The 26,085-nt window shown below is 33.8% G+C and overlaps 1 protein-coding gene across 16 annotated transcripts in view; it reads left to right on the top strand.

Moving 5' to 3' along the window:
- LOC145292181 (MAGUK p55 subfamily member 7-like) overlaps positions 1-26,085 on the top strand; it is a 752,193-nt gene that overhangs the window by 638,307 nt on the left and 87,801 nt on the right. For all 16 annotated transcript variants that reach the window (XM_080138452.1, XM_080138454.1, XM_080138453.1 and 13 more), the window contains 3 exons: positions 1,640-1,721; positions 7,608-7,693; positions 23,900-23,974. In XM_080138452.1, the coding sequence (XP_079994578.1) occupies positions 1,640-1,721; positions 7,608-7,693; positions 23,900-23,974 (243 nt within the window). The remainder of the gene's footprint in view (positions 1-1,639; positions 1,722-7,607; positions 7,694-23,899; positions 23,975-26,085) is intronic.

Below are 26,085 nucleotides of genomic sequence, written 5' to 3' on the forward strand. Positions count from 1 at the left end.
TATCACTATATTGCTGTATTTTGTTTCTCTTTCTCTCTTGTTTTATCTTTTTTCTCTTCCTCTTCTTGTTTTACCTTCCTTTTCCCTCCAGCCACAGTTCTCTCTTAAAACTGAAAATGTTTGTTTTACCATAAAGACTTCAAACGATTCATAATGTGGTCTAAAAGAGCCTTTTGTTTCAGCAAATAACGACTTTCCATCTTCTTTAATCCAAACATAAGTCGGAATCTAGCTCTTAATTTTTATTTTCTTGTTTATCAAGATTGATATTTTTATAACTAAATATTTTTCAAACTAATTTAAATGTGTTTTTACCACTTATCAGTAGTGCATCATCCAAGCTGTTTTTAGTTAGAATTTTGTGCTACCCTCTCTCTATACACACACACACACATGATCCATATGTTGGTAAATTCATCTCGATTTCGGTTGTTTGTTTGTTTGTTTTTTTACCAGTAGCTACGTACATTCCTGATAAGTATTATTTATTTTTTCTGAAAAGTTCCAAACAAGGTAAGAAGCCACTGAGTGACAATGAAGGAGGAGAAACTAATATATAAGAAATGAATTTACTTTAAACTTGCAACAGTTGAGTGATAGGCAGAAGAAAAAAATACCCAAAAATTTTAAAGTGTGAAAATATTATGATCATAAATAAATTTGTTTCCTTGAGAGTTTTGCCTCATTTTTGTCTGTTTCACAAATTTCTTAAAGAGTTATTCAAATGATATTTTTCAACAAGCAGCCAAGAAATTTTCTCTCCGCAACAAAAGTCAACAGGAAAAAGGCCATTCTTGAAATGCCCTTTTTCTTGTCGACTGCGATGTATTGTTGGTCCTGTGCAATCTTAAGAGGTTCTTTTGGGTGGAGTAAGATTATTGCTTACTATCTGAGGCGCCTCTACTGGGGAATACTGATGGGGCTGCCCAGGTAATTTTTACTAGACCAGAGTGCTCCTCCTTTAGAGGCACTGACTTGACTTTTCTCACATTCTTGACCTTGTGTCACATCTTCCTGCAGTTGGAAGGAAGTAAACAGATTTATTTTTATCTACCTTTTTTAAGAAGACAGTTATGACAGGCAGAGTCGCCTCCCTTCACTGTTTTTTAATTGCAATTTTATAATTTGTTAACAGAAAAATCATAGTTTGAAATTCCTTTTTTACAAAATTGATTTGAATCAAGAATTACATAAGTGAATAATTCGGCATTAACATTGTCAGAAAATTATCCAATCTTAATGAAATATGCAGCATTTACTCAAAAGATTATATTTTGTAAGGAATGAAAACATTTTAAATTTAACATTGTAACAATTTTCAAAAGAATGCAGGTTTGAAAGAATTCAAATTTTGACCAGATTAACAGGCATTCTAACCATTTAAAAACGAATATATTTTTATGGTGACGTTTTAAGGAAACAAAAAAACTATTGTAGTCTTTACGCTCTAAACTGCTATTGAAACCAATCGTTCTGGAACTCCTTCTCCAAGCAGACTTGGATTCACATAGATCAGGGTTTACAGGAGCAAGTAGTGCTAGTTTTTGTGGAAGGAATAAGATAATTTTTTTGTTGTTGTTTTGTTTTATTTTGTTTTTGTTTTTATGTAATAGTCTTATCGCATTTTTAATTCTTCTAGGGTGCCACCATACAGAGAAATGAAAAAAAGCAGAGCCTGGAAATAGCCAGAATTTTGCGTGGTGGGGCAGCAGACAGAAGTGGTAAGATTAATTGAATCATTTTTTATTTTCAGTTTTATTAACTTTTCAGAAAAGTTAGTTAAGTGAATCTTTCTATACATTCTAATGAGAATGGCATTTTGCATCTAGTGTGGTGCACTGCAGTATCTGTTGTGGCTATAAAGTTGAAGTTGCCTCTACAGAAGTGAGCTTGGGTGGGTGATAAGGAGACCTAGGTTTGCGCAATTACCCTCTTGTTATTGCAGACAAAGTCCGATGGAAAGGCAAGCCAATATGGTTTTGTTATGACTTGACAGAGGATTGAACCCTAACCTCCTGATGTATTAGCATCATTATACAATTTAGTAGATTCTAAATCCTTTGTTAGCAGTGGTGACACTAGGCCAGGGCAAGCTTCATTCCAGACTCCTTAAGTTAGATATACATAATCTTTTGCGTTTCTGTGTGATAACAACTATATTATATTATATACGACTTTATGTTAATCTATTTAATAAAATTGATTATATATTTCATAGTTTTGTTATAACAAATAATATTTGATTTAGAACTTTAATTTAAAACTTGAACATGCACAAATATTCTGCCTGTGCATAACATTTCTAGCTCCACTTTCGATCAAGCGTATAGAAAAGTATGGCGCCACCACTGCTAAATAATATGAAGAATAAACGAAAGATAACGTGAAAGTGAAAAAGACACATTTCAATTTCGAGATAAATCAGTTTGATTTCATTTCATAAACAGGGTTCTATAATAAACTATATTATTTATAAAAAACAAAATTCCAGTGTAAAAAATATATCTACAAAATAAGATCAATATATTGTTTTAAAATGTATGCCTTCTAACCAACAGATTGTTAGAAAAGCCATGCTCGTTTCTGGCATAAAATGACTCAATAAAATGCTGTAAAAAACCTCAACCTTATGAAGAAAATCTAGTCGCCATCAAATGACCTGCAAAAGTTAATATACCATAAAACTAGTGAAGAGACGATTCCAATATTTTTCTCGATTCCGTATTAAATTCCCGATTCCGATTCTTTATAAATCTCTACATATTTAACTATAAAGTGTTATGCCCCAACTACTGTAAAAACACATCTTAAATGTCCCTACATTTTCTCAAACGTAAAAACACACTTGTGAGAGGGGGTGGTCTAGAGATTTTAGTCTTACTGAAAGTTTAAATAAATAAATATTTATTATTTTATTATTACTACATGCAGTGGAAGACGTTCCTTGGACCAAAATCAAATAAAAATATAATTTAAGGAATCGGTTTTGGCATCGGAAAATAGGCTCAAATTCTCCCGATCAATGCTACATGAAACCCAACTATTTTCTACTAATAAATCAACCTTTCTGGGAATATTCAATGAATTACGATTCCAATAAATAAAAATTTCAAAATTAAGTTTTGTTTGGAAAAATGTAATAAAATAGCTATTATTATTTCAAATAAATTTTGTCCATTGTAGTCAAGTGTTTCCTGATAAATGATGTCTTTATAGTAAATGATGTGTGATAATTTTATAATTACTTGATAAATTTCGAAACATTAGCAATCAATAAATAAATAAATAAATACTTTTTTTTCGCACAATATTTATTGTATTATTTTAATTATTTAGATTACTATTCTCATCTTGGTTATTATTTTTACAACGTTTCAGCTGATGTAACCTTCGGCCTTCTTCAGGTGGTATCTTTTCAAACTTAGAAATTTTTTTATTGAACTTAATGAATTTTTTGATTTTATTATATCAGCAAATATATATAAAGAGAGAAATAATTAAGATTTTAAATTATATTTTTGTAATATTTTCTTATTTTAGCAAATCTTTTTAAGAATGTTTAATATGAAATATATGAAAGATTACAAAATTTTAGAATAACTATTAAAAATGGTTAATTTTTAGAAAAAATATCTCCTTATGATGGCTATAACGAATTTAAAGAAATAAATTTATTATTTAGACATGTTTTCTATTTTCTAAATTTTTTAAGAATATTGTAATTTATTTCTTTGCGTTTTCATGAGCATTTTTGTAAAAATATTGAGAGAAAAGTGAACAAAATGCACAACCCCATTTCACCATTAAGAAAACATTGTTTCCTAATTGTGTTATATACTGTATCTTTAAGAGTTCTAGTAAATTCATATGACTTTAAATATTTCATCTGAAATCTCCCAATACTGTTTATTGTTTTAACAATACAATCATGAAATTGATCAATATTACTTTCAAAACTATTGACACTATTCTTGCCATATTTCCTGACCTCCATGGGATTAATGGACTATCTCATGACGTCACTTCCTCTAATGACGTCACTTCCGAGACCGGTGCCCGGCAGTCTGAAATTGGTATGTGACAAAGCAGGTCGTGCGCAAACGCCCACAGTCGAGATGGTATTCTCAACTCGCTTCGCCTGTAATTTATATGAATACACGTTTTGTTCCTAAAAATCCTGTGTTCCTTTGTTTATTACCATTTAACCCCATAAAAGGTATGCACAAAGCAGTGACGGTATTTGCTCATAGCTGGTGAAAATTTGAAAATATTTGCCATTTTATCTAAAATAACAGATCCTCATCGTAATTACAATAGTATCAAAATAAAAGTGATATCCAAAGAGCTTAAAGAGTCGGATGAATAACATGCAAATTCAGTAAAATTGACAAAAAATAATGGGGATCCTCATTGTAGTTATGGTTGTATGAAAATAAAAGTGAAATCTTTAAGTGATTTTTCTTAAAATGAGTTGAGTGAAAGAAATGCGAATTCTGTATAACTATTATCATCTATATAACATATTTACTTATCTTTCAACATTGTGTACATAAACAAAAAAAAATGTCATGTCAGATATCCATTAGTATAAAATCACCCATCAACCTATCTGCATGTGGTACTTACATAGATGCAAACAGAGAAAAGATATGATGTCGGATGAAACATGTAATGAATGAGATATATATACAGACGGAAGTGAGTGAAATTCACATATGCTTATATATATATATATATATATATATATATAAAATATATATAATATAAGTTTCTCATTCCTCTCTCTCTCTCTATATATATATATATATATATATAGAGAGAGAGAGAGAGAGAGGGGAATGAGAAACTTATTTTATTAAAAATGTATAAAGATAAAATATCTTCTTTAATTAACCATGAAATTTCCTGGAGCTCTGCTTGTAAAAAAAAAAAAAAAAAGCAAATATTAAAAAAAAAAATAGTACAAAATTGTATTGATATTTCTGTTTAGATGAAACTGCAGTTGAAAATCATTCTGGAAAAGAAACAGAAATGCCTCACATGGCTTTTTTTTTTTTTTTTTTTAAATATTTTTTTTTTTTTTTTACTTTGTTTTATGAGTGTCTTCAATGTTCAAATCTCATAACATTGCAGTTATGCCGAGTTTTGACTTTTGGTCAGAAACTAGATCATCCATGATCCATTTAAATTTTCTGAGGATTACTAGGTCAAAAATCAAAATACATTTTTGTTGTCCAAAAAACCCTTTTTATCTTAAGATTTTACATCATTCTATTCCTCTATTTGCTACAAAGTTTTATCAGTAGATAGATAGTTAAGAAAATATGAAATTAACACTTCTCATTATTTTCTGTTCATTAAATAATCAAGAATGATGAAGTAGACAGAAACAATTTTTTTTTTTTGCAATAATAAAGAACATTTACATTTTCTCTTGAAAAATACAATTTAATCTGAGCATAGAATTATTGAAATACTAGCAAGACCCGTTAACCGACGTTGCCCAATAGAAGCATGACAGATCCAGAACAGAATCGTTACTGGCGGCCTTGGCCCAAATGAAATAATCTGGCATGGTTTCCAGTGACAGCTAGTGAAAGCCATTGTCTGTGATTGTCAGCACTGTTCGTTACTATGTTATTAGTGTTGGTTTGGGGCGATAATTACGGATACTGGGTGATTATATAGAAATATAGGCAGTAAGCATCTTCTATTACATAATTGGACAATGGGACTTTAGAAAAACAAGAGACATATAAACAAATGAAGCTCAGCATTATCCATTCATTTACTTTATATATATATAAATCAAAATCAAAAGTATGCTAACGGAAATAATTTATTGCACGGGCGTCCCTTTTGAAAATTCATCATTCAATAAGGTGAAAAGCTATAGCAAACATCTATATAAGTACTTTAACCATAGTTCCTGATTTCAAAAGGTGAAAAATTAAAAGATACATCCGCCTTACTTTTAATGCTAGGTTTATTTATGGTGTCTTTTAAATTTAATAAAAACCCTTCACAATTTGCTGACGAGGAAACCTTGTTTATTAAAAAACTATATGTAATAATTATTGTCCGTAACTTGATGTCTACCACAATAAAAACACTGTTTTCCGAAACGATTGTACAAATAATTGATTTTGTTGTTGTTCCTTCTTATGAAACGGATTTTTAATTTAATTATAATTTGATTTTTAAATTTTAAATTATCAATCACATTACTAAATATATATATATATATATATATATATATATATATATATATATATATATATATATATATATATATATATATATATAATGTCTCTACAATCATATAAAAGGAACTTTGTGTGTGTGAGAGTTCATTTTCTATAGACTCGAAAACGGCAGGGCCGATTATTTTGAAATTTCACACAAATATTCTTTGTGTTTGACAGTGTTCTTAGATAGGTTTTGTATTGGAATGTCTTTGATAAGTATCAATAGTTGAAAATATTTCAAGAGTAGCATTGGATTGTAGATGCATAAGACTATAGCTAGATATCTTGATATTTTTAAGTGTTACATGGGAAATAATATTTAAGATTAAAGAGTATATTAATGCTGATATATAAGTGGGAATGGGTTATTCGTATGCTTAATTAATTGTATATATATATATATATATATATTGAAATGAGTTATTTAGGGCAAAAATTGGACTTATTAACTACCAAATATAAACATCACAAGAGGAAAATGGGGTAGAATTAATAGGATATTCAGAAATATTTGTTACTAATGTTTATTTTTTAAATGGCTTATATGTGTTGTTAGAGGATAGGAATCAGATCTTTAAAGAGATTAACATTTGAGATTTATTTTTATTTCTGTAAAAAAATATAGTCTACAGAATAAAATAAAATATGCATCAAGTGTGCTTGAAAGCCAAATCACAACGTAATATTAGGAAAATAAACAAAAATGAAATGAATAAAATTAAAACGCGAATGACAAAATATTTATTTTGATAATGAAAAATTTTTTTTAATATAGACAAAAGTTTCAAACCCAATCTGAGCATCACAAAAATTGTAGCTATCATTCAAATAAATTTCATGAGTGTTTAATTAAAAACGTATAGTTTGGAATCTCATCTTGATGGCATTTATATTATGCACACCATTTAAATGCCTTGTCTTATTTTTATTATAAACAACTGTAAAGACTATATTTTTATTATAAACAACTGTAAAGAGTATATTTTTATTATAAACAACTGCAAAGACTATATTTTTATTATAAACAACTGCAAAGACTATATTTTTATTATAAACAACTGTAAAGGCTATATTTTTATTATAAACAACTGCAAAGACTATATTTTTATTATAAACAACTGCAAAGACTATATTTTTATTATAAACAACTGTAAAGACTATAAGACAGATTGGTATATTGTTTCCTCTTGACAACAAACATTAAGGCTCGATATGTTTTACCGCTGAGTTTTGAATATAATTAATATCAAGAAATTGTGTCATGAAATTTTATTTTTCCAATATTAATAAACTAGCAAAGAAGGAGTAAGATTGACATGATTTTGTTTTTATAACCTGATTTTCTCTTTTTTCTTGTAGGTCTGGTTCATGTCGGGGATGAAATTTGTGAGGTAAACGGGACAAATGTTCAGGGTTGTGACCCTAAAGAAGTTGTACAATTGTTGGTAAGTCTTTGCTTCGTTGACAAAACTTTCTTCTACTGACATTTGATTGGTCAATTTCCCACCTCATCTCACATAAATGAGGTATGTCTGAAAAGTAATGGGACTTGTGTCACAAATTTATTTCAATTCTAAGCAATAAATTATGTCACCTTTTACGTCATCTCGATTGTGTCTAAAGTAGTTTCCCATCCTTTCTTGCCACGTTTCTATACATTGTTAGAAAGATTCTTCTCTATGCTCTTCAACTCTATCAGTACAGACCTTCTTGTAAAGGAAGTTGCTTTTGATAATCACAGAGCAAGATTATGCGAATAGAAAGGTTATTCATAATGTCCTTTTTATTCTGTGCTCGATGTTCATTTGTCATTCATATCTGAACGACCCCTAAAAGAGTAGGCGTAAACAAAAATGCAACAGATTATAGTTCTATACTCTCAAGATATCATCTTTTTTTTTTTTATTACATTTTCACCCCAAACAAGGCACATTGCTACTTTGGTGTAGGGGGCTACTATCAGGGGAAACATCTACTGGGGCACTATCTAGGGATTAGGGCAGCGAGATGTTGGTTCACGTTGCACTTGAACTTATGCATGTCAGTACAGTTGGGGAAGCAGTGACCTGGAATGGAATTCCAAAGTCTAGCAGTTCTGGGGAAGAAACTACTGGAGTAGAAAGATCTTTTACATCTAGGGATCTCTACAGTGTGGGGGTGGGATTTTGCAGCTTGTCGGGTCTGTCGAGGGTGTTCACGTCGTGGGGGCACAAGTGCTTGCAGTTCTTCAGAGCATTCACCATTATAATACTTGTAGAACAGGCAGAGGGATGCAACGTTTCGACGATGGGACAGAGGCTGAAGTTTTGATGCCAGTTTAGGGCCTATCAGATTTGCGACTCTCTTTTGAACCCTGTCAAGGAGAGAGAGACTAGTAGCCGATGCACCGGCCCAAATATGACAGCAATACTCCATACATGGGCGAATAGTGGCCTTATAGAGGTACAGGATACTTTCGGGTGTTAGAAGTTTTCTAGCACGGTAGAGAGAGCCAACCTTCCTCGCAGCGGCCCTGGCAATGCCCTCGATGTAATTGTTCCAGCTCATGTTTCCTGTGAACGTTAGGCCAAGGAGCTTGAAAGACGTACTCTCAGCTAAAGAGTTGTTGGCCATTGCTATAGGTGGTAGAGAAGGTTTCCTGTAATTATTGAATGAAACCAGTTTTGTCTTGGTGGCATTGAACGTTACCATCCATTTTTGTCCCCATTCCACTACTGATTTCAGGTCATCCTCTAGTGTTTCTGCCATTACTTTAGATATATGTTCATTTGTTTTCCTGTCGTGCCTGCTATAGAGTGTGGTGTCATCAGCATATATACCCATCTCAGAGGCAATTTTATCGGGGAGGTCATTTATGAATATCAGGAACAGCAGAGGACCAAGGATAGATCCCTGGGGCACTCCGGCATTTATATTATATTGTTTAGACGTACGACCGTCGAGGACAACCTGGATTTTTCTCTTATCTAAGAAGGATTTAATTATGTTAAGTATTCTACCAGTGATACCGTAAGATCTAATCTTCCTGAGGAGACCCTCATGCCATACCCTGTCAAAAGCCTTAGATATATCTAGAGCTACCGCTCTGCCCTCTCCCGCTTTGTCCAGTGAATGGTATATGCGTTCAGAGATTACAGTGAGGATGTCTGCCGTGGAACGGGCTTGTCTAAATCCATATTGATGGTCGGTCAGAAGTTTAGCATCTGTAAGGTGCTGGACTAGAGCATGGTTAATTAAGGTCTCAAATATTTTGGCAAAAAGTGGGAGGAGGCTAATAGGGCGATAATTTAATGAGTCAGTTCTTTCGCCAGAATTCTTGAATACTGGTACCACAGAAGCAGTTTTCCAGCAGCTCGGAAAGCAAGATTCATTAAGGCATTTGTTGTAGAGTTTGGAGAGAACTGGAGCTACTTCGGCTGAGCACTTTTTTAATAGCACAGCTGGGATGAGGTCGGGTCCACATGCTTTGGAAGTGTCAAGGTTTTTTATGATAGCATGCACCTGAGCAGGGGTGATTTCCAGATCGTCTAGCTTGGCGTCTGTCCGCATAGGAAAGTCAGGTAGGGGGTGGTTTAAAGGGTCCAGTGTAGAGTTGGAGGCAAACCGACTGGCAAGCATGTTAGCCTTCTCGGTTGCTGAGCAAAGAACCTCGTGATTGTTGGTTAGTGGGGGAATCGTTGATTGCCCATTATTTACTACACTGTTGTAGATTTTCCAGAAGTCACGAGTTCCTAATTTTTGTGCTTCGATGCGTTTTTTAGTGGTTTCCGTAAATTCCCTCTTAGCTGTCGCTATTTCTTTCTTAACGTTACTTCTAGCTTCTATGTACTTTTGTCTGTTTGAACTGGACTTATGTCGGTTAAACCTTCGGAATGCATGCTGCCTTTGAGCAATGGCAGTTGCGCAAGTCGAAGTAAACCATTGGGGAGAGTGGGGCTTGCTATAGAATTTCCGCATGGGAACATGCGCTTCGATTGCAGTTTTGAACCATTCAGTGGTCTCAGTTGCACACTGTTCAGCAGGAAGAGAAAAAATATTTCCCCATGGGGCGTCTCTGATAAGATCTCTGATAGCTTCCCAGTCAGCCTTTTTATAATATCTCGTTGTTTTGAGCACTGGCTCTTCAGTTTTGGGTCTAGAGTTTAGGGCGATTTCAACCATTATTACCGCATGATCAGCGTTCCCAAGTGGGTTGTCGGCTTTCGTTACACAATCATCAGGAATTGTGGTCAAAAACAGATCTAATAGTGATGCGTGTTGTTCTTCCTGATCAGGGAAGCGGGTTGGAAAAGTAACAATTTGCGATAGGGAGTGAGATACAGAGAAGCTATGAGTTGCGCTGCCTGCTGCATCTGTATAAGTAGAGAATCCAAGCCAGTTTTTGTGATGGACATTAAAGTCACCAAATACATGTACTTGGGCGCTAGTGTCGAAAGAGAGTGCTGTGTCTATGCTGTCAGTTACTTTGTTTATTATGGTGCAGTCTTGGGTCGAAGGAGAGCGGTAGAGAAAGTAAAAGTAGCTAATGTTGTGTTGCATGATTAGTCTAAAGCACATAAAGGCTTGATCTCAAATGATTACACAACCCATGTATCTCTCTTTCGTCCATAGTGCATACAGCACACTCAGTCCTGTTACTTTTCGGACACATTTTGTATATGCCAAAGTGCACTCACAACTTATATTTTTATAAATCATCAACACCAGTTTATTGATCAAAGCTTTTCGAATATAAAAGAATGGAATCCTGGTGACATGAATTTCATGACTGATGAATCTTTAAATACAAGGATAATTAAAAATAGAAACTACCAGATGTGTTTGTCTGCGTATAGACTCGGGTCAAATAAATTAATTTTATTTGTTTCTAGGTTACTTCTTTTATATTTAACTAGCACAGCTATCAGGCATTGCTCAGCCTAAGGGTTAACATAAAATTAATGTTCAAAACATGTGATTTTCCAGGCTGAAATAAAACATCAATTCAAGCAAATGAATTTGTTTCTTCAAATAAAGCTAAATTATTCACTAACAAATGTTAAAATAAGTAAAAATTAAAAAATAGTAAAACAGAATGAATTGTACATTTAGGATTAAAAATAAAATATTTTTCTTTTAAAAATTTAAAAAATGCAAAGTTTAAATAATGAATATGCAGTTTATATCACTTTTTTTTTCTTTGTTTTTGTTTTGTTTTTCTTTGTTTTTTTGCAATAGGAAATTTCAAATAAATAACATCTGATTGAAATATCGTTTAGAATCCAATGATCATAACTTTAACACTTCGGCATATCACTCGTGTCACTGAATAATTTGGATTATCAGCGAATAAACCTTTGTTAACCCAATTGCAGTGAAACTACTTGATGGGATTCTGCTCAAAGTTGACGAAAACTTCAAGTACCTTGAAGCATGGTCAGAGAGCGCTGAAAAAGATTTTGAGTGAGAAAAATGGCATGGAGTGCATGTCACAAGTTGAAGAAGACATAGCCACCTATTCTCTCAGAAAGGTGCTGAGGCATGGACTCTTACGAATGCACTGATGAAGAGACTGGATGGATGTTCAGGATGGCTCTCAATACATCATGGAGGAGTCACACAGTAAACCAATAACTTTGATGACTTACGACCAGTATCACTAAAGGTTTATGGTGACTTACGACCAGTATCACTAAAAGTACAGCAGAGAAGGATGAGAGTAGTTGGTCACTGCATGAGACACAGCGAAGAGGAAGCCAGCAAGCTAGTTCTCTGGATACCAACAGCTAGACACCCAAATCATAGTAGAAGAAGAAGAATGACCTACATTGACAACCTGCTACAGGACACAGAATTGAAAAGTGTTCGGGTCCTGTAAAGTGTCATGCAAGATCGAAAGAACTGGAGAAGTCATGTAGATTCGGTAGTGGAACGCCCTGAAATACGAAGGAAATTAGATGATTTGAATGGATGTTGCTTAAAAATTTTGAAGTTTTCTCAACATTTTGTAAGTTTTTTGTTTGCTAATATATAAATTTTATCTTTTAAGAAGTCATAGGACTAGCAACATTAAGAAAGGGACTGTTGAAAAAAAGATGAAATAATCTCCACAACACATTCTATTAAATTAATGAAATGGAAAGAATTGTGCATTTTATTAAATAAAATCATAAAACTTGAAGTTTATTTGTAAATTTACTTTTCTTCATTAAACGCAGGCGCATAGTGCAGTGCGTAACTGATAAAATTTGTACATTTTAGTATCACAAAAAGACAGACATATAATAACTGAATTATTTTACTGCGCCTGAACGTACCTGATTTCTGATGCAATCTTCTACCTGTAAAAGAGTCAGATATGTCCTAAGATGGGGTACTGTTGCCGTCTCTGGAGAGATGTTGCTTTCTTGCTTTAACAGAGTACAAAATCAATTTTGAAATTTGGAATGATTTCTTTTGTTCTCTACAAAGCCTTTCTTCATAGAAATCATTGCTAGTCTTTCTATAATCTGTTATCATTTCCATGAAAGCTGCTTGACTGAGCTTCAATCTCTGGTTCCTCCTTGTAACTCCTTCATAGTAAGAACTAGTTCTATTGCCACAACTGCAAAGAATTCTTTTCTTCCTTCATGTGCAAAATATTGAACGGAATTTCCATGAACAGAGTTTCACAATACCTTCTAATTTGTGGTATACATGACTATATATATATAAAAATAAAATCTGAAGCAAAGGTGACAAACATAAGAATAACAGCATAAGAAATATTAATGATTGGTAGAAATAGTTTTAATCTAAATAGAAATAAATTACAATAATGGTAGAAATCAGAAATTCTCGCCCTAAAACTGAAGACCCACTACTCAAAACAACGAGGTATTACAAAAAGGCTGATTGGGAAGCCATCAGGGAGCTCACCAGAGATGCCCCATGGCAAAATATCTTTACTCTTCCAGCGGAACAGTGTGCAAACGAGACCACTGAATGGTTCAAAACTGCTATTGAAGCACATGTTCCCGCACGGAAATTCTATAGCAAGCCCCACTCTCCCCAATGGTTTACTTCTGCTTGTGCAGCTGCCATTTGTCAAAGGCAGCATGCGTTCCGCAGATTCAACCGACATAAGTCCAGCTCAAATAAACAGAAGTTTATAGAAGCTAGAAATAATTGTAAGAGAGTGATAGAGACAGCTAAGACAGATTACTCTGAAACCACCAGAAAACGCATCGAAGCACAGAAATTAGGAACCCGGGATTTTTGGAAAATCTACAACAGCGTAGTAAATAATGGACAGTCAACTATTCCCCCACTATCAAACAATCATGAGGTTGCTTGCACGGCAACTGACAAGGCTAATCTGCTTGCCAGTCGGTTTGTCTCAAACTCCACACTGAACTCGGTACACCACTCACTCCCTGATTTTCCTTTGCGAACAGACGCCACACTAGACGATTTGAAAATCACCCCTTCTCAGGTACATGCTATTATAAAAAACCTAGACACCTCAAAAGCATGTGGACCAGATCTCATCCCGGCTGTGCTATTAAAAAAATGTTCTGCCGAGGTTGCTCCAGTTCTGTCCAAACTTTACAATAAATGCCTTAACGAATCTTGTTTTCCCGACTGCTGGAAAACCGCCTCTGTGGTACCAGTCTTCAAGAATTCTGGTGAAAGAACTGACCCACTAAATTATCGCCCCATTAGCCTCCTCCCGCTTTTCGCCAAAATATTTGAGTCCTTAGTTAATCAAGCCCTAGTCCAGCACCTAACAGCTGCTAAACTCCTGACTGACAAACAATATGGATTCAGGCAAGCCTGTTCAACAGCAGATATCTTAACTGTAGTTTCTGAACGTATATACCGTTCATTGGATAAAACAGGAGGGTAGAGTGGTGGCCCTTGATATATCTAAGGCTTTTGACAGGGTATGGCACGATGGTCTTCTGAGGAAAATTAGATCATATGGAATCACTGGAAGAGTTCATAATGTAATTAAATCCTTCTTAAGTAATAGAAAAATCAAAGTTGTCCTCGACGGTCGTACATCCAAACAATATGACATAAATGCGGGAGTACCTCAGGGGTCTATCCTTGGACCTCTATTGTTCCTGATATTCATAAACGACCTCCCTGATAAAATTGTTTCGGAGATGGGTATATTTGCCGATGACACCACTCTCTATAACAGATATGAGGGGAAAACAAATGAACACATATCCAAGGAAATGGCAGAAACACTAGAGGATGACCTCCAATCCATAGTGGAATGGGGACAAAAATGGTTGGTCACATTCAATGCTGCTAAGACTAAGCTTGTTTCCTTCAATAACTACAAGAAACCTTCTCTACCACCAATAGCAATGGCCAAGAACACATTGCCTGAAAGTACTTCTTTTAAACTCCTCGGCCTAACGTTTACAGGGAATATGAACTGGAATAGATACATTGAGAGCATTGCCAAGGCTGCTGCAAGGAAGGTTGGCTCCCTCTTCCGTGCTAGAAAACTACTTACACCTGACAGTATTCTATACATCTATAAGGCAACCATTCGCCCATGTATGGAGTACTGTTGTCACATCTGGGCTGGTGCAGTTGCTGCTTGTCTCTCGCTCCTGGACAGGGTTCAAAAGAGAGTCGTCAACCTGATAGGTCCTGAACTGTCATCTAGGCTTCAGCCTCTGTCCCATCGACGAGATGTTGCATCCCTCTGCCTGTTCTACAAATACTTTAATGGTGAATGCTCTGACGAACTGCAAACACTTGTACCTCCCCGATGTAACTACCCCCGACAAACCCGACAAGCTACTAAGTCTCATCCCTTTACAGTAGAGATCCCTAGGTGCAAGAAAGCCTTTTACTCCAATAGTTTCTTCCCCAGAACTGCGGGTCTTTGGAACTCCCTTCCGGGATTCTGCTTTCCCAACTGCAATGATATGCAGAAGTTCAAGTGTAATGTTAACAAACATCTTTCTACCCATCTCCCTTCATAATGACCCCGCTAATTAAGTCCCTGATAGTAGCCCCCTGCTTCAAAGTGGCACTGTGCCTTGTTTGGGGTGAAAATTGAATAAAAAAATTTTTTTTTAAGTGAAATTGCAACTAACTGTAGGTACAGTATTAAGTTTAACTTGGATTAACTAATAACAAAAAAAAAAAAAAAACAGTTATAAGTATGCATAAAAGCATAAAAAAATAGTTTTGACTTTAGAATGGGGGATCACTTTCACATATAAATTTAATGTGAAATGAAAATCCATCTGAGATGGAATTTTTACAGACATGTAAACAATTTATTGTTTCTCTATTTTCAAATCATGGCATTCTTCTTGAAAATAAACGTTTTGAGATTTATTCCTTTTTATTTCTCAAAATATATATTATAATGTTATAAATAAAATAATTACTTAGATTTTGAGGATCACAATTGACTTTTAAAGGTATCATAGACTATATTATTATTTTTTTTTTTTTTTTTTATTGACACGTGGACTTGGGATCAGTGGTAAGATTAAGGAAAGGCATCTGGTTTGTTATGATTTTTGACATTTCTTTTTTAAAAGGACTTTTTCAGCAATCATTTATTTTAAATGTTCTTACAAAATTAAACCCACCACAATGCATTTCCATTTCTTTGTACAAATACTACATATGTAGTTAAAGCTACTTATTTAATACTAGCGGCTGCACTGCGCCGGCATACACAACACTGTCAAACACAAAATCGAGTACACTCACCATCATTTTACCATCAACGCTTATCCTGTGAACTCGGAGGATGGGAAATTCCCTTATGCACAAAACAAAATCACTGAGAAAACAAAAATACCCTAACTAAGGGTAAGGATAATGAGTAAACATTGGATAAAATTATTACGAACTTGCCAGGATTCGAACCTGAAATCTTCTGATCCATAGTGAGATGCATTATCCATTGCACCACAAGTCCTGTCCGTATGCCGAAAGATGTTACCATGGCTGTATACAGACAGTGCTAAATTCCATTGACATGGGGAGATAATTTTTTCGACAAGTTTACGAAATGGCCCAAAAACCCTTATTTTGGGCTTTTTGTGTGACGGCATTGTTCGTTGCAAACCATATATAGATAAAGACAATCTAGGGACTCATACCTTTCAGGGAAAAAAGAATTTTTCAATTCGGTGCATCAGTTCGAAAGTTTTATTGGTATAAAGGCACACACAAATAAATAAACATTTAGAATTTTGTTCATAGTATAGATTACTTTGGTACTAGATTAAATAAAATTGATTTTTAATATTCCTGAGACATGTAAACTCTAGAAAGTTTGTGTCATATTTATGTATTACACCCTAATCTTCATTCAGTAAAATTTTCATTGCTAATCATGCATTATTTTTTAAAAGTAATACACATTACTATCTCTTTGTTGTTTCCCTTCCTTATATTATGGTCACTACTATATATATATATATATATATATATATATATATATATATATATATATATATATATATATATATTTCCAAGGTACCCTAAATAAGTTTCCAAACATTTTTTGTACAGACATTTAAAATTGTCAGACTCTTGAAAATTCATTGTTATCTCTATAAATCTTATGAGATGACTGACCAATTTTTATGATTTCAGGTTCAAATGAACAGCTACACCCTACTAAAGCCTAATTGTCACAGTTAGTGAATTTTAAAAATGCGAATTGGACATGAGGAAACTTTAGAAGAACGATATACAATAAAAGTCTGTTTTAAACTTTAAAACAAAGGACACAAACGTATGAAATGCTTCAGACTGCTCTTGGATCATCTTGCATAAATTGAGCATCAGTTTTTGAGTGGTATGAGAGATTCAAGAAAGGCAGGGAGTCTGTGAGGGATGACGAGAGGTCTAGAAGGAGTAAAGACGTCTGAACACCAGAGTTGATTGGCCAAATAAAGAATTTCATGGATAAAGACTGTTATGTGTGCATAGCGACGTTAAATGCACAGTTTGATGTCAGTGTGGGAACACTACACACAATTATTCACAATGAACTGAAGATGCAGAAGATTTGCGTGAAGTTTGTCCCAAGGGTGCTCAGAGTATATCAGAAAGAAAGAGGTCCTCATGACATCAGAGAGATAGTCGAGTTGATCAATTCAGATCCTCACCCTCCTTATAGTCCAGACCTTGCTTCCTATGACTTTTGGTTATTCCTTTAGCTCAAGGAAAACCGTAGAGGCTATCATTCTGTGATGAGGGTCATTGACATGCTTACACAAGAGGACTTCCATGGAGCCTTGCAGAAGTTGTGGAAATGGTACACCGAATGCATTGCAGGTGGAGGAGATTCCTGCGAAGGAGACTAGAGTTTCAAAGTGCCCATATGAAAAAATCTGGAAACTTATTGAAGGCACCTCATGTACGTATATATATATATATATATATATATATATATATATATATATATATATATATATATATATAGTGAGAAAGAGAAACTCTAAATACATGTATATATAGAGAGAAAGAGACTTTAAAAACATACATATATTAGTCCTCGCGCGAAAGAGCAGGACACAAAATGTTTTAAATAATAATAGTAGAATAACAAAGACTTTTGTTAGCGAGGACTACTATTGACCGTAACCAGTTATACAGTCCTTTTGAAGGTTTCATCTCTATTTTTCTCATTATCTACTGAATATTTTTAATGAAACCTATATGAAATATGTTCCTTGTTAAATTTTAAAGATTTTCTAATCTGAGAGAAGTTTAAAAAAATTTAATCTAAAAACGTTATTTTAAAGTTTTTGTTAAAAAAATTCAGATTCTCTCATTATTCAGACATGTATGACAAAGAGGGAGTTGCAAAAAAGAGTTGTGGTGTGAGAAATACAAACTGAAACAGAATATTCAGACCTGTAATAATACAAAGAGGAGGTTGCAAAAATGAGTTGTGGTGTGAGGAGACATACAAACTGAAATAGAGAGTAGGAGAGTTTTTATAAATACATGCAAAACCACATTCATTTTTTTTTAATCCAAATTAATAAATTAAATAAAATATAATCTTAAAAAGATACGATACAAGTTAGAAAAGCATTTCATCCAAAGCATGGAAATTGTTAAACAAAAATGTTTTTACTACACGCTTTAAAAATAAATAATAAGCACTTTTATACATTTTACAAAGTAAGGTGTTTAATTTTTATACCTTACTTTGTAAAATTTATAAAAGTGAACTTTGAAGATAAATAAATTTCAAATTGAATCTTGTACCTTTATTTTTAAAGCCTATAGTAAAAACATTTTGTTTAACAATTTTCATGCCTTGGATAAAATGCTTTTCTAACTTGTATATACATGCGCATATATTATATGGGTATTGCGACACCTCAGTTAATTTTGTAACATAACTTGCATGTGTTCTATCAATAAATCAAAAATGTGTTAGAGAATTTTCAAAGCTCTGACATGATTGTTTGCTTTGTGTAGTTTGTCGAGGCAGGACTGTAATTTATGAAAGTGATGTCTGGATAAAATATTGGTCCATCAAAATCAAACAAGCACCGAGATGATTGCAATGCATAAAATTGCAAACTGTGTGCTCGTAATGTACTTTGGTCAGAGCTATCAAATCCTGCACGTCAGAAATGAGAAATATCAGATCATAACCACAGGATCAATAGTTGTCACAAAGTGCATGGGTGTGACTGGGGTGTGACTGGGGTGTGAGTAGGTACACTGTTCTTTGGCATATAATGCCGTTTGGAATCAATAGGAAAATTCTGGCTAGCAGATCAAAATTCAATTCATTTCTCTGTTTTGCAAATAACATTTTCTTTTCACTTTGAAAAAATTACAAAAATTAATCGAACTTAAAAATCAACTTTAATTTTATTACATTTATTTTTTACATTTGAAATGAATCAAATTGTATCAGCAGTAATTATAATCAAAAGCTAAGATGAAGCAAATTTTTTTATCAAATATAACAAACATATTCAAATATATGATACCACAGTTTAAAATGTTGCTTACATTGTCAAGCGAGCAATTTGATCAGATTCATAATTGAACCAGCACCTATCGCTCAAGATGTAAAGATTAAACTATTTCATAGAGATTCTTCTCTTGTGCAGATATAGTTTTACTCCAGTCTCAGTGGAAACATCCGCGGTTATTGGAGCTCATTCAGTTGTATTTATGAAAATTCGTGGAATTATATCTCGTTTACAAGATTAACCTTGTACAATGCAGTGTAATTTCCCATGTGTAAAATAATTTTTTGCTTTTTTTAGTTAAGCGTCTTTGAAGTATATGTTGTACATTAGATGATAAAACTATTTGGAGGAGAGAAATAATACCAACTGCACAATTGTCTTATTTTGTGTTTGCTTTTCATTTGTCATTGTCAGTGAAAATGAATATCTTAACTGCAGTGGCAACTTCTGGTTAAGATTTGTGGAGAGGTTACATAAAATTTTACTTTTTAAAATCTTTTTTTGTTTACCAATCTGTTTAAATTGATAAGAAAAAATCCTTTAATTGTTTATTGAAACGTCTTCTCTATTTTACTTTAATATTTTAATTTAATAAAAAAAATTGTTTCTAAAACAATGAAAAAAGATTTTTTTTTTAAATTTAAATATTAATTCTTTCAAAAGGTTAAAATATTCAAATGTTGAAAGATTAATGAAAATTTAAAACCAAGTTAGTTAATCTTTTTTAAATAAATATTTGTTACTTTTTAAATGTTTTGGTCAAAAATACTTAGTAAATATTTAAAAACATGTTGAATTTATTATATGAAAGAAACTTGCATTTTCTATATGTCTAGCTTAAAATCAGAAACTACCAAAAATATACTTACAAGCTTATATATTCTGATTTAGTATGATGTCTATCAGGTTATGATAAAAAAAATCTATATATCTATAAAAGTGAAAATGTGTGTGTGTGTGTGTGTGTGTGTGTGTGTGTGTGTGTGTGTGTCTGGGGGGGGGGTACATTTCCCTACCAAATAATTTTCGGTCTAGAGTCTCGAGATTTGACATAAGGAGTATTGAGATTTGGAAAAAGTTTTTATCGGTTTTCGGCCAAAAATTTGACCATCAACGATTTTACCTTTGAAAACTCTACCAAACTCCTCTGCCAATTTTGGGTCTAAACACTTGAAACTTTAAATGTAGGTTACTTGGACATGGATGAAACTTTTTAATTTGATTTGAGCCCAAAAAATAAATGTTAAGGGGCCAAAATTGGAGTCAAAGTTTTTAAAAATTTGACCTCTGCGGTCTCTACAAAATTACTCAGTCAATCTCTGGTCTAAACATTTGAAATTTTACATAAAGGGTATTCAGAGATAGGGCAAGCTTTTTAATTGGCTTGGGTCGAAAATTTGAGCTGCCAAGGGTCAACATTCAAAAGATTTAACCTTTGCAAACTACTCAGCCAATATTGGTTCTAAACATTTAAATTCATACATAATCGGTATTCAGACATGCGGCAAGCATTTTAATCATTTTTGGGGCGAACAATTTGACTGCCAAAAGGTCAAAGTTGAAAGAGTTGACCTTTGCAAATTCTACAATTTTCCTCCGCAAATTTTGAATCAAAAGACTTTAAATTTTAGATGTAGGTAACTTGGACATGGGTAAAACTTTGTATTTTGATTTGAGACCAAAATAATAAATGTTAAGGGGTCAAAATTAAGGCCAAAGTTAAAAAAATTGACCTCTGCGGTCTCTATCAAATTACTCTGACAAAATTTTGGTCTAAACATTTGAAATCTTAAAGTGCATTCACACGTAGGGCAAGTTATGAACAGTACATAGGGCCTGAGCAAAGCCGGGCTGAATTGCTAGTTTACTATAATATTCATTCATTTGGAGGCATCAGGGACAAATTAGTAACTGAATCCCCCCCCCCCAAGAAAAAGGAAGATTACTTCTTTCATTCAAGAAGTTCCAGAAAACTGTGGTTTTGAAGTTATTTCCCTTATCTATAACTTGAAAAATAAAACTTTCATAAAATAAAAAGAAATAGTAATATAGGATATCAGAACTAAAAGTATGAATACACGGGAGACATTTTTAATTCCCAAGCAACATTGCTAGTAATTACTTAAAAATTTTCAAGTTTTTTTTTGTTTTTTTTTAATTTTTATTACATTTTCACCCCCAAACAAGGAAAATTGCCACTTTGGTGTAGGGGGCTACTATCAGGGGCAACAACTACCGCGGTACTATGTAGGGATTTGGACAGCAAGATGTTGGTTCACGTTACACTTGAACTTCTGCACGTCAGTACTGTTGGGGAAGCAGGGACCTGGAATGGAATTCCAAAGTCTGGCAGTTCTGGGGAAGAAACTATTGGAGTAAAAAGATCTTTTACATCTAGGGATCTCTACAGTGTGGGGGTGGGATTTAGCAGCCTGTCGGGTTCGTCGAGGGTGCTCACGTCGTGGGGGCACAAGTGCTTGCAGTTCATCAGAGCATTCACCACTAAAATACTTGTAGAACAGGCAGAGGGATGCAACATTTCGTTGATGGGATAGAGGCTGAAGCTTAGATGCCAGTTCAGGGCCTATCAGGTTTGCGACTCTCTTTTGAACCCTGTCAAGGAGCGAGAGACTAGTAGCAGATGCACCAGCCCAAATCTGACAGCAATACTCCATACATGGGCGAATGGTGGCCTTATAAAGGTACAGGATACTTTCGGGTGTTAGTAGTTGTCTAGCACAGTAGAGAGAGTCCACCTTTCTTGCAGTGGCCCTGGCAATGCTTTCAATGTAATTGTTCCAACTCATGTTTCCTGTGAACGTTAGGCCAAGGAGTTTGAAAGATGTACTCTCGGATAAAGAGTCGTTGGCCATTGCTATAGGTGGTAGAGAGGGTTTCTCGTAATTATTGAATGAAACTAGTTTAGTCTTTGCGGCATTGAATGTGACCATCCGTTTTTGTCCCCATTCCACTACAGATTGGAGGTCTTCCTCTAGTGTTTCTGCCATTTCTTTAGAAATGTGTTCATTCGTCTTCCTGTCGTGCCTGTTATAGAGTCTAGTGTCATCAGCATATATACCCATCTCAGAGGCAATTTTGTCGGGGAGGTCATTTATGAATATCAGGAACAATAGAGGTCTAAGGATAAACCCCTGGGGCACTCCTGCATTTATATCATATTGTTTGGATGTACGACCGTCGAGGACAACCTGGATTTTTCTCTTATCTAAGAGTGAGATCGAAAGTAGTGAGATCTAAAATAAAAAATATCTTTTTCATCACAAACGTAATTTTTTTGATAAAATTAAATTAACTATTAATTAATAGTAATGGGAAAAAGTAATTATAACTATTGTTTTTTTTTAATAATGAAGTGCATATCAACCAAAAGTAACCCTGACTAGGATTTCATTCATATTTATTTATTTCCTTATTCACATGTTTTTAAGCACTATCACATGCAACATCCTTTGCAAAAGATTTATTTAAATATTATTGGTTACAGCAGAAATACAGTGTACAAGTATAAATTCTAAATGTATATTCATCTTTGTTAAAAATATCACAGGCGGACACTCATTTTGTTGCTTATTTTCAAAATGTTATGCTTTTATTGGTAACAACATGTGTACGATTGTGTCAGCTCCATGTTGGCATATAAGCATATGATAGTTCATTATAATTTTGCACACTGAGCAAGCTCATCAGTGCATGGAAAAAACAATTTTCCAAAGATTTCACATCCTATGAATAGGACTCTCTTATAAACTTAGCAGTATTCATAGCTCAAATATTGCATTATTGAGCTATCTTAATGAGATGAGAATTTTGTGTTATTTACTTATATATAATTACTATACCAAGTAGTAAACTACATATTGATAACACACATACATATATATATATACACACACACGTTTGATTGAACACGGCAGAGTTATTTCTTTTTCCGATCTTGTTGGATATCATTTCTATTTGCCGAGTGGTCTTTTTAATTTCGGCAGGCATGTTATATAGAATGGCACACAGAAGTTGTTGGTCGGCCATATTCTTTTTTTCAAGTGCTTTCTATCGGGCATCTGATTGTCGTCAGGAGCAATCGTTGGTTTTCTTTTCCTTTCTTTTCCTTTGAGGTTTGGTGTATTTTTAATTTTTTTTTTTTTTTTTAATAGGCTATAAAGGTGGGTTGGGGTCAAATTATTATATTTTATTTTAGTTTCGATTTTCCTATTTTATAGTTTATTAATTTAGGTTCATGTTAGTTATTAAATACTGTTAGTATATTTGTCTCGGTGTTAAATGAGACGGGTTTAAAAAGGGCTGTAGTTTTTTTATAAGTATGATTTCTAGTAATTTTAGTCACCGTGTACAGTTCTTAAGATATCGAATTTTAGTATTTTTAGTTAAGATATTTCTAATGTCGGATAACTGTAGGTGTTTATCATGGGATAGATCGCTCGGTAAATAGAAAAGATATTCAACAAGATCGGAAAAAGGAATAACTCGTGTTCAATCAAACGTGTCTAAATAATGACTTGTTGCCAAAATATAGAGAGAGGGGGAGGGAGAAATAAATACAGAGTTTTGCATTTCCACTGCTCAACTATGATATTGTTTACTTGGATCACCCAATATGAAGCTGATTTGTAGATTTAATTTTGTATTGATTTGTTTTTTTTTATATTTCAGGCAAAATTTAGTGGTCCTGTTACCTTGAAACTTTTCCCAGCTGACAATAACAAGGGCATCATGCGAGAAAGCAAGGTATGTGCATATACACCATATTATCAAAAACAAAAAGTTGTTGTCAATGAAATTTTAGATTTTAAAATATGAAGAAAAAGTTTGGATAAAATCCGACAAAATGTAGAGATGATTGGCAAAGGCGAATATACCAATACAGTAAAATGTAATGATTGCATATGATGAAATTTTAATATTTGGATTTTATTATTGAAAAGATTTCATCAAAAAGATTTACAATTGAAAACAGAGGTAAGAAGGAAAGAAAGACAATTGGGTGGGGTGGGGGAGATTTCAAATATCTTTCTATATTCTTTGGATTTTCCATAACTGAAGAATGTATATTGGTTTATAAAAAATGACTGTTAGCAACGTTTGAGATTTTTTCCTTTCAAATATTAAAAATGCATTTATTTTGCACTAAATTCTGATTCTTCAGACATATTTGGGTTCAACTTAATGTTTAAGATTTTATTCCTGTTATTAGTTACTGGTTTATATCCAATATTAATAGATAACATGGGCATAACCTCCAATTTGAAAAATCAAATATATCAAGTTTGTAGTGAATCTGTACATGATGTTGCCAAGTTTATCAAAAACCTTGATTCCAGTAAAGCAACTAGCCCCGACAGTATACCAGTAACAGTGCTAAAAAAGCTTCAACCAAAACTTACTCCCATACTTACAAAACTGTTTAAAATGTTGCTTTAAAGAGAAATACTTCCCAACATCCTGGAAAACTTCATCACACCTATGGAATAGCTGGAAATGTCCTCTCAATTATTAAACCCTTTCTTTCTGATAGGCTTAAAAGAATAGTCATTGATAGGGAAAAAATCAGAAATTCATAGTATTAACGCTGCCGCCTCTCAAGGTTCCATCCCGAGCCCCACTCTCTTCCTAATCATCATCAATGATCTCCCAAATCAAATTCTTAGATCATTTGTAGACATTTATGTAGACTAAACCACAATCTATGGCAACACTTTAAAGGCTAACAATGACCAAGATCTTTCTAATTCTCTCTCTTATGATCTTGAGAACGTAGTGCAATGGGGGAAAAGGTGGCTGATTTATTTTAAACCAAGCTCCTCTCCTTTCATCATAATCACTGATCCCCATCACACGGTAATTGAAATGAATGGCTCTCATTTGGGGAAGCTCCATGTCTTAACAAGCTCCTGGGACTGACCTTCATTCCTGATTTGAAATGGAACACCTACATCAAATCTGTTGCCAAGATTGCTGGAAAAATGATTAGATCACTCTACCATTCCAGCAAATATCTCACTGATAATGCAATCCTCTCTGTATATGAGCCAGGTATGCCCTAAAATGGAGTACTGTTGCCACATCTGGGCAGGAGCCGCTTGATAGAATTCTAAAACCAGCTTTGATGCCCTTTTTTTTCTTCCCTGCAACCTCTTTTCTACAGAAAAGACATTGCGAGCCTGTCTCTGCTCTATCATTATTTTCATGGCAAGAAATTAGAGCAGACTCCATCACAGCTCTGAAGAACTGAAGTGAAACAACATGGTAGCTTTCAAATCCAATGTAAACAAGTTCTTGTTGACCCGTCCACATAAATAATCAAATTCTACCCAAATGACACCATTAACGATTACTACACTACTATCTTACATTCATTAACCTTTATCCTCGAGTGACCTTCAAGCCTTGGTTACTGGTGACTCCCTTGTAACTAAAAAAAAAAAACACCAACAACAACAACAAAAACCATCTCCTAAGATGGTCACTATGATCTTCTTCAGGAATTGCTATTCACTTCTGCACCAGAAAGAAATCTGAATAGGCATTACCGAAAACTGCTCCACTGCTTATTTCGATAGAACCGTATCGATCAGAATAATAGGATGAATTTTCAGATGTAACTAATGCAAAGTTGTGTAAATTTCTGTTCCTTTCACAATTGTTTTTCTTTTTGTGTCAAATTTATTCAATTGAAAACAGAAGATGGATGAGAAATTAAATCTGAAGGAAGCATATTTAGAATGCAAATCTATTGAAGTTGTCCAGAAGTTACCATTGGAGCATAGGAAGGCGTAGATTCTGTTGTGATTGCAAGATTTAGGAGTGGATTAAGCAAATTCAGGGAATTTCTCCCACTA

The sequence above is a fragment of the Euprymna scolopes genome, chromosome 13 (genome assembly GCF_053919585.1).
Source record: "Euprymna scolopes isolate OS-2025 chromosome 13, ASM5391958v1, whole genome shotgun sequence".
NCBI classification, from domain to species: domain Eukaryota; kingdom Metazoa; phylum Mollusca; class Cephalopoda; order Sepiida; family Sepiolidae; genus Euprymna; species Euprymna scolopes.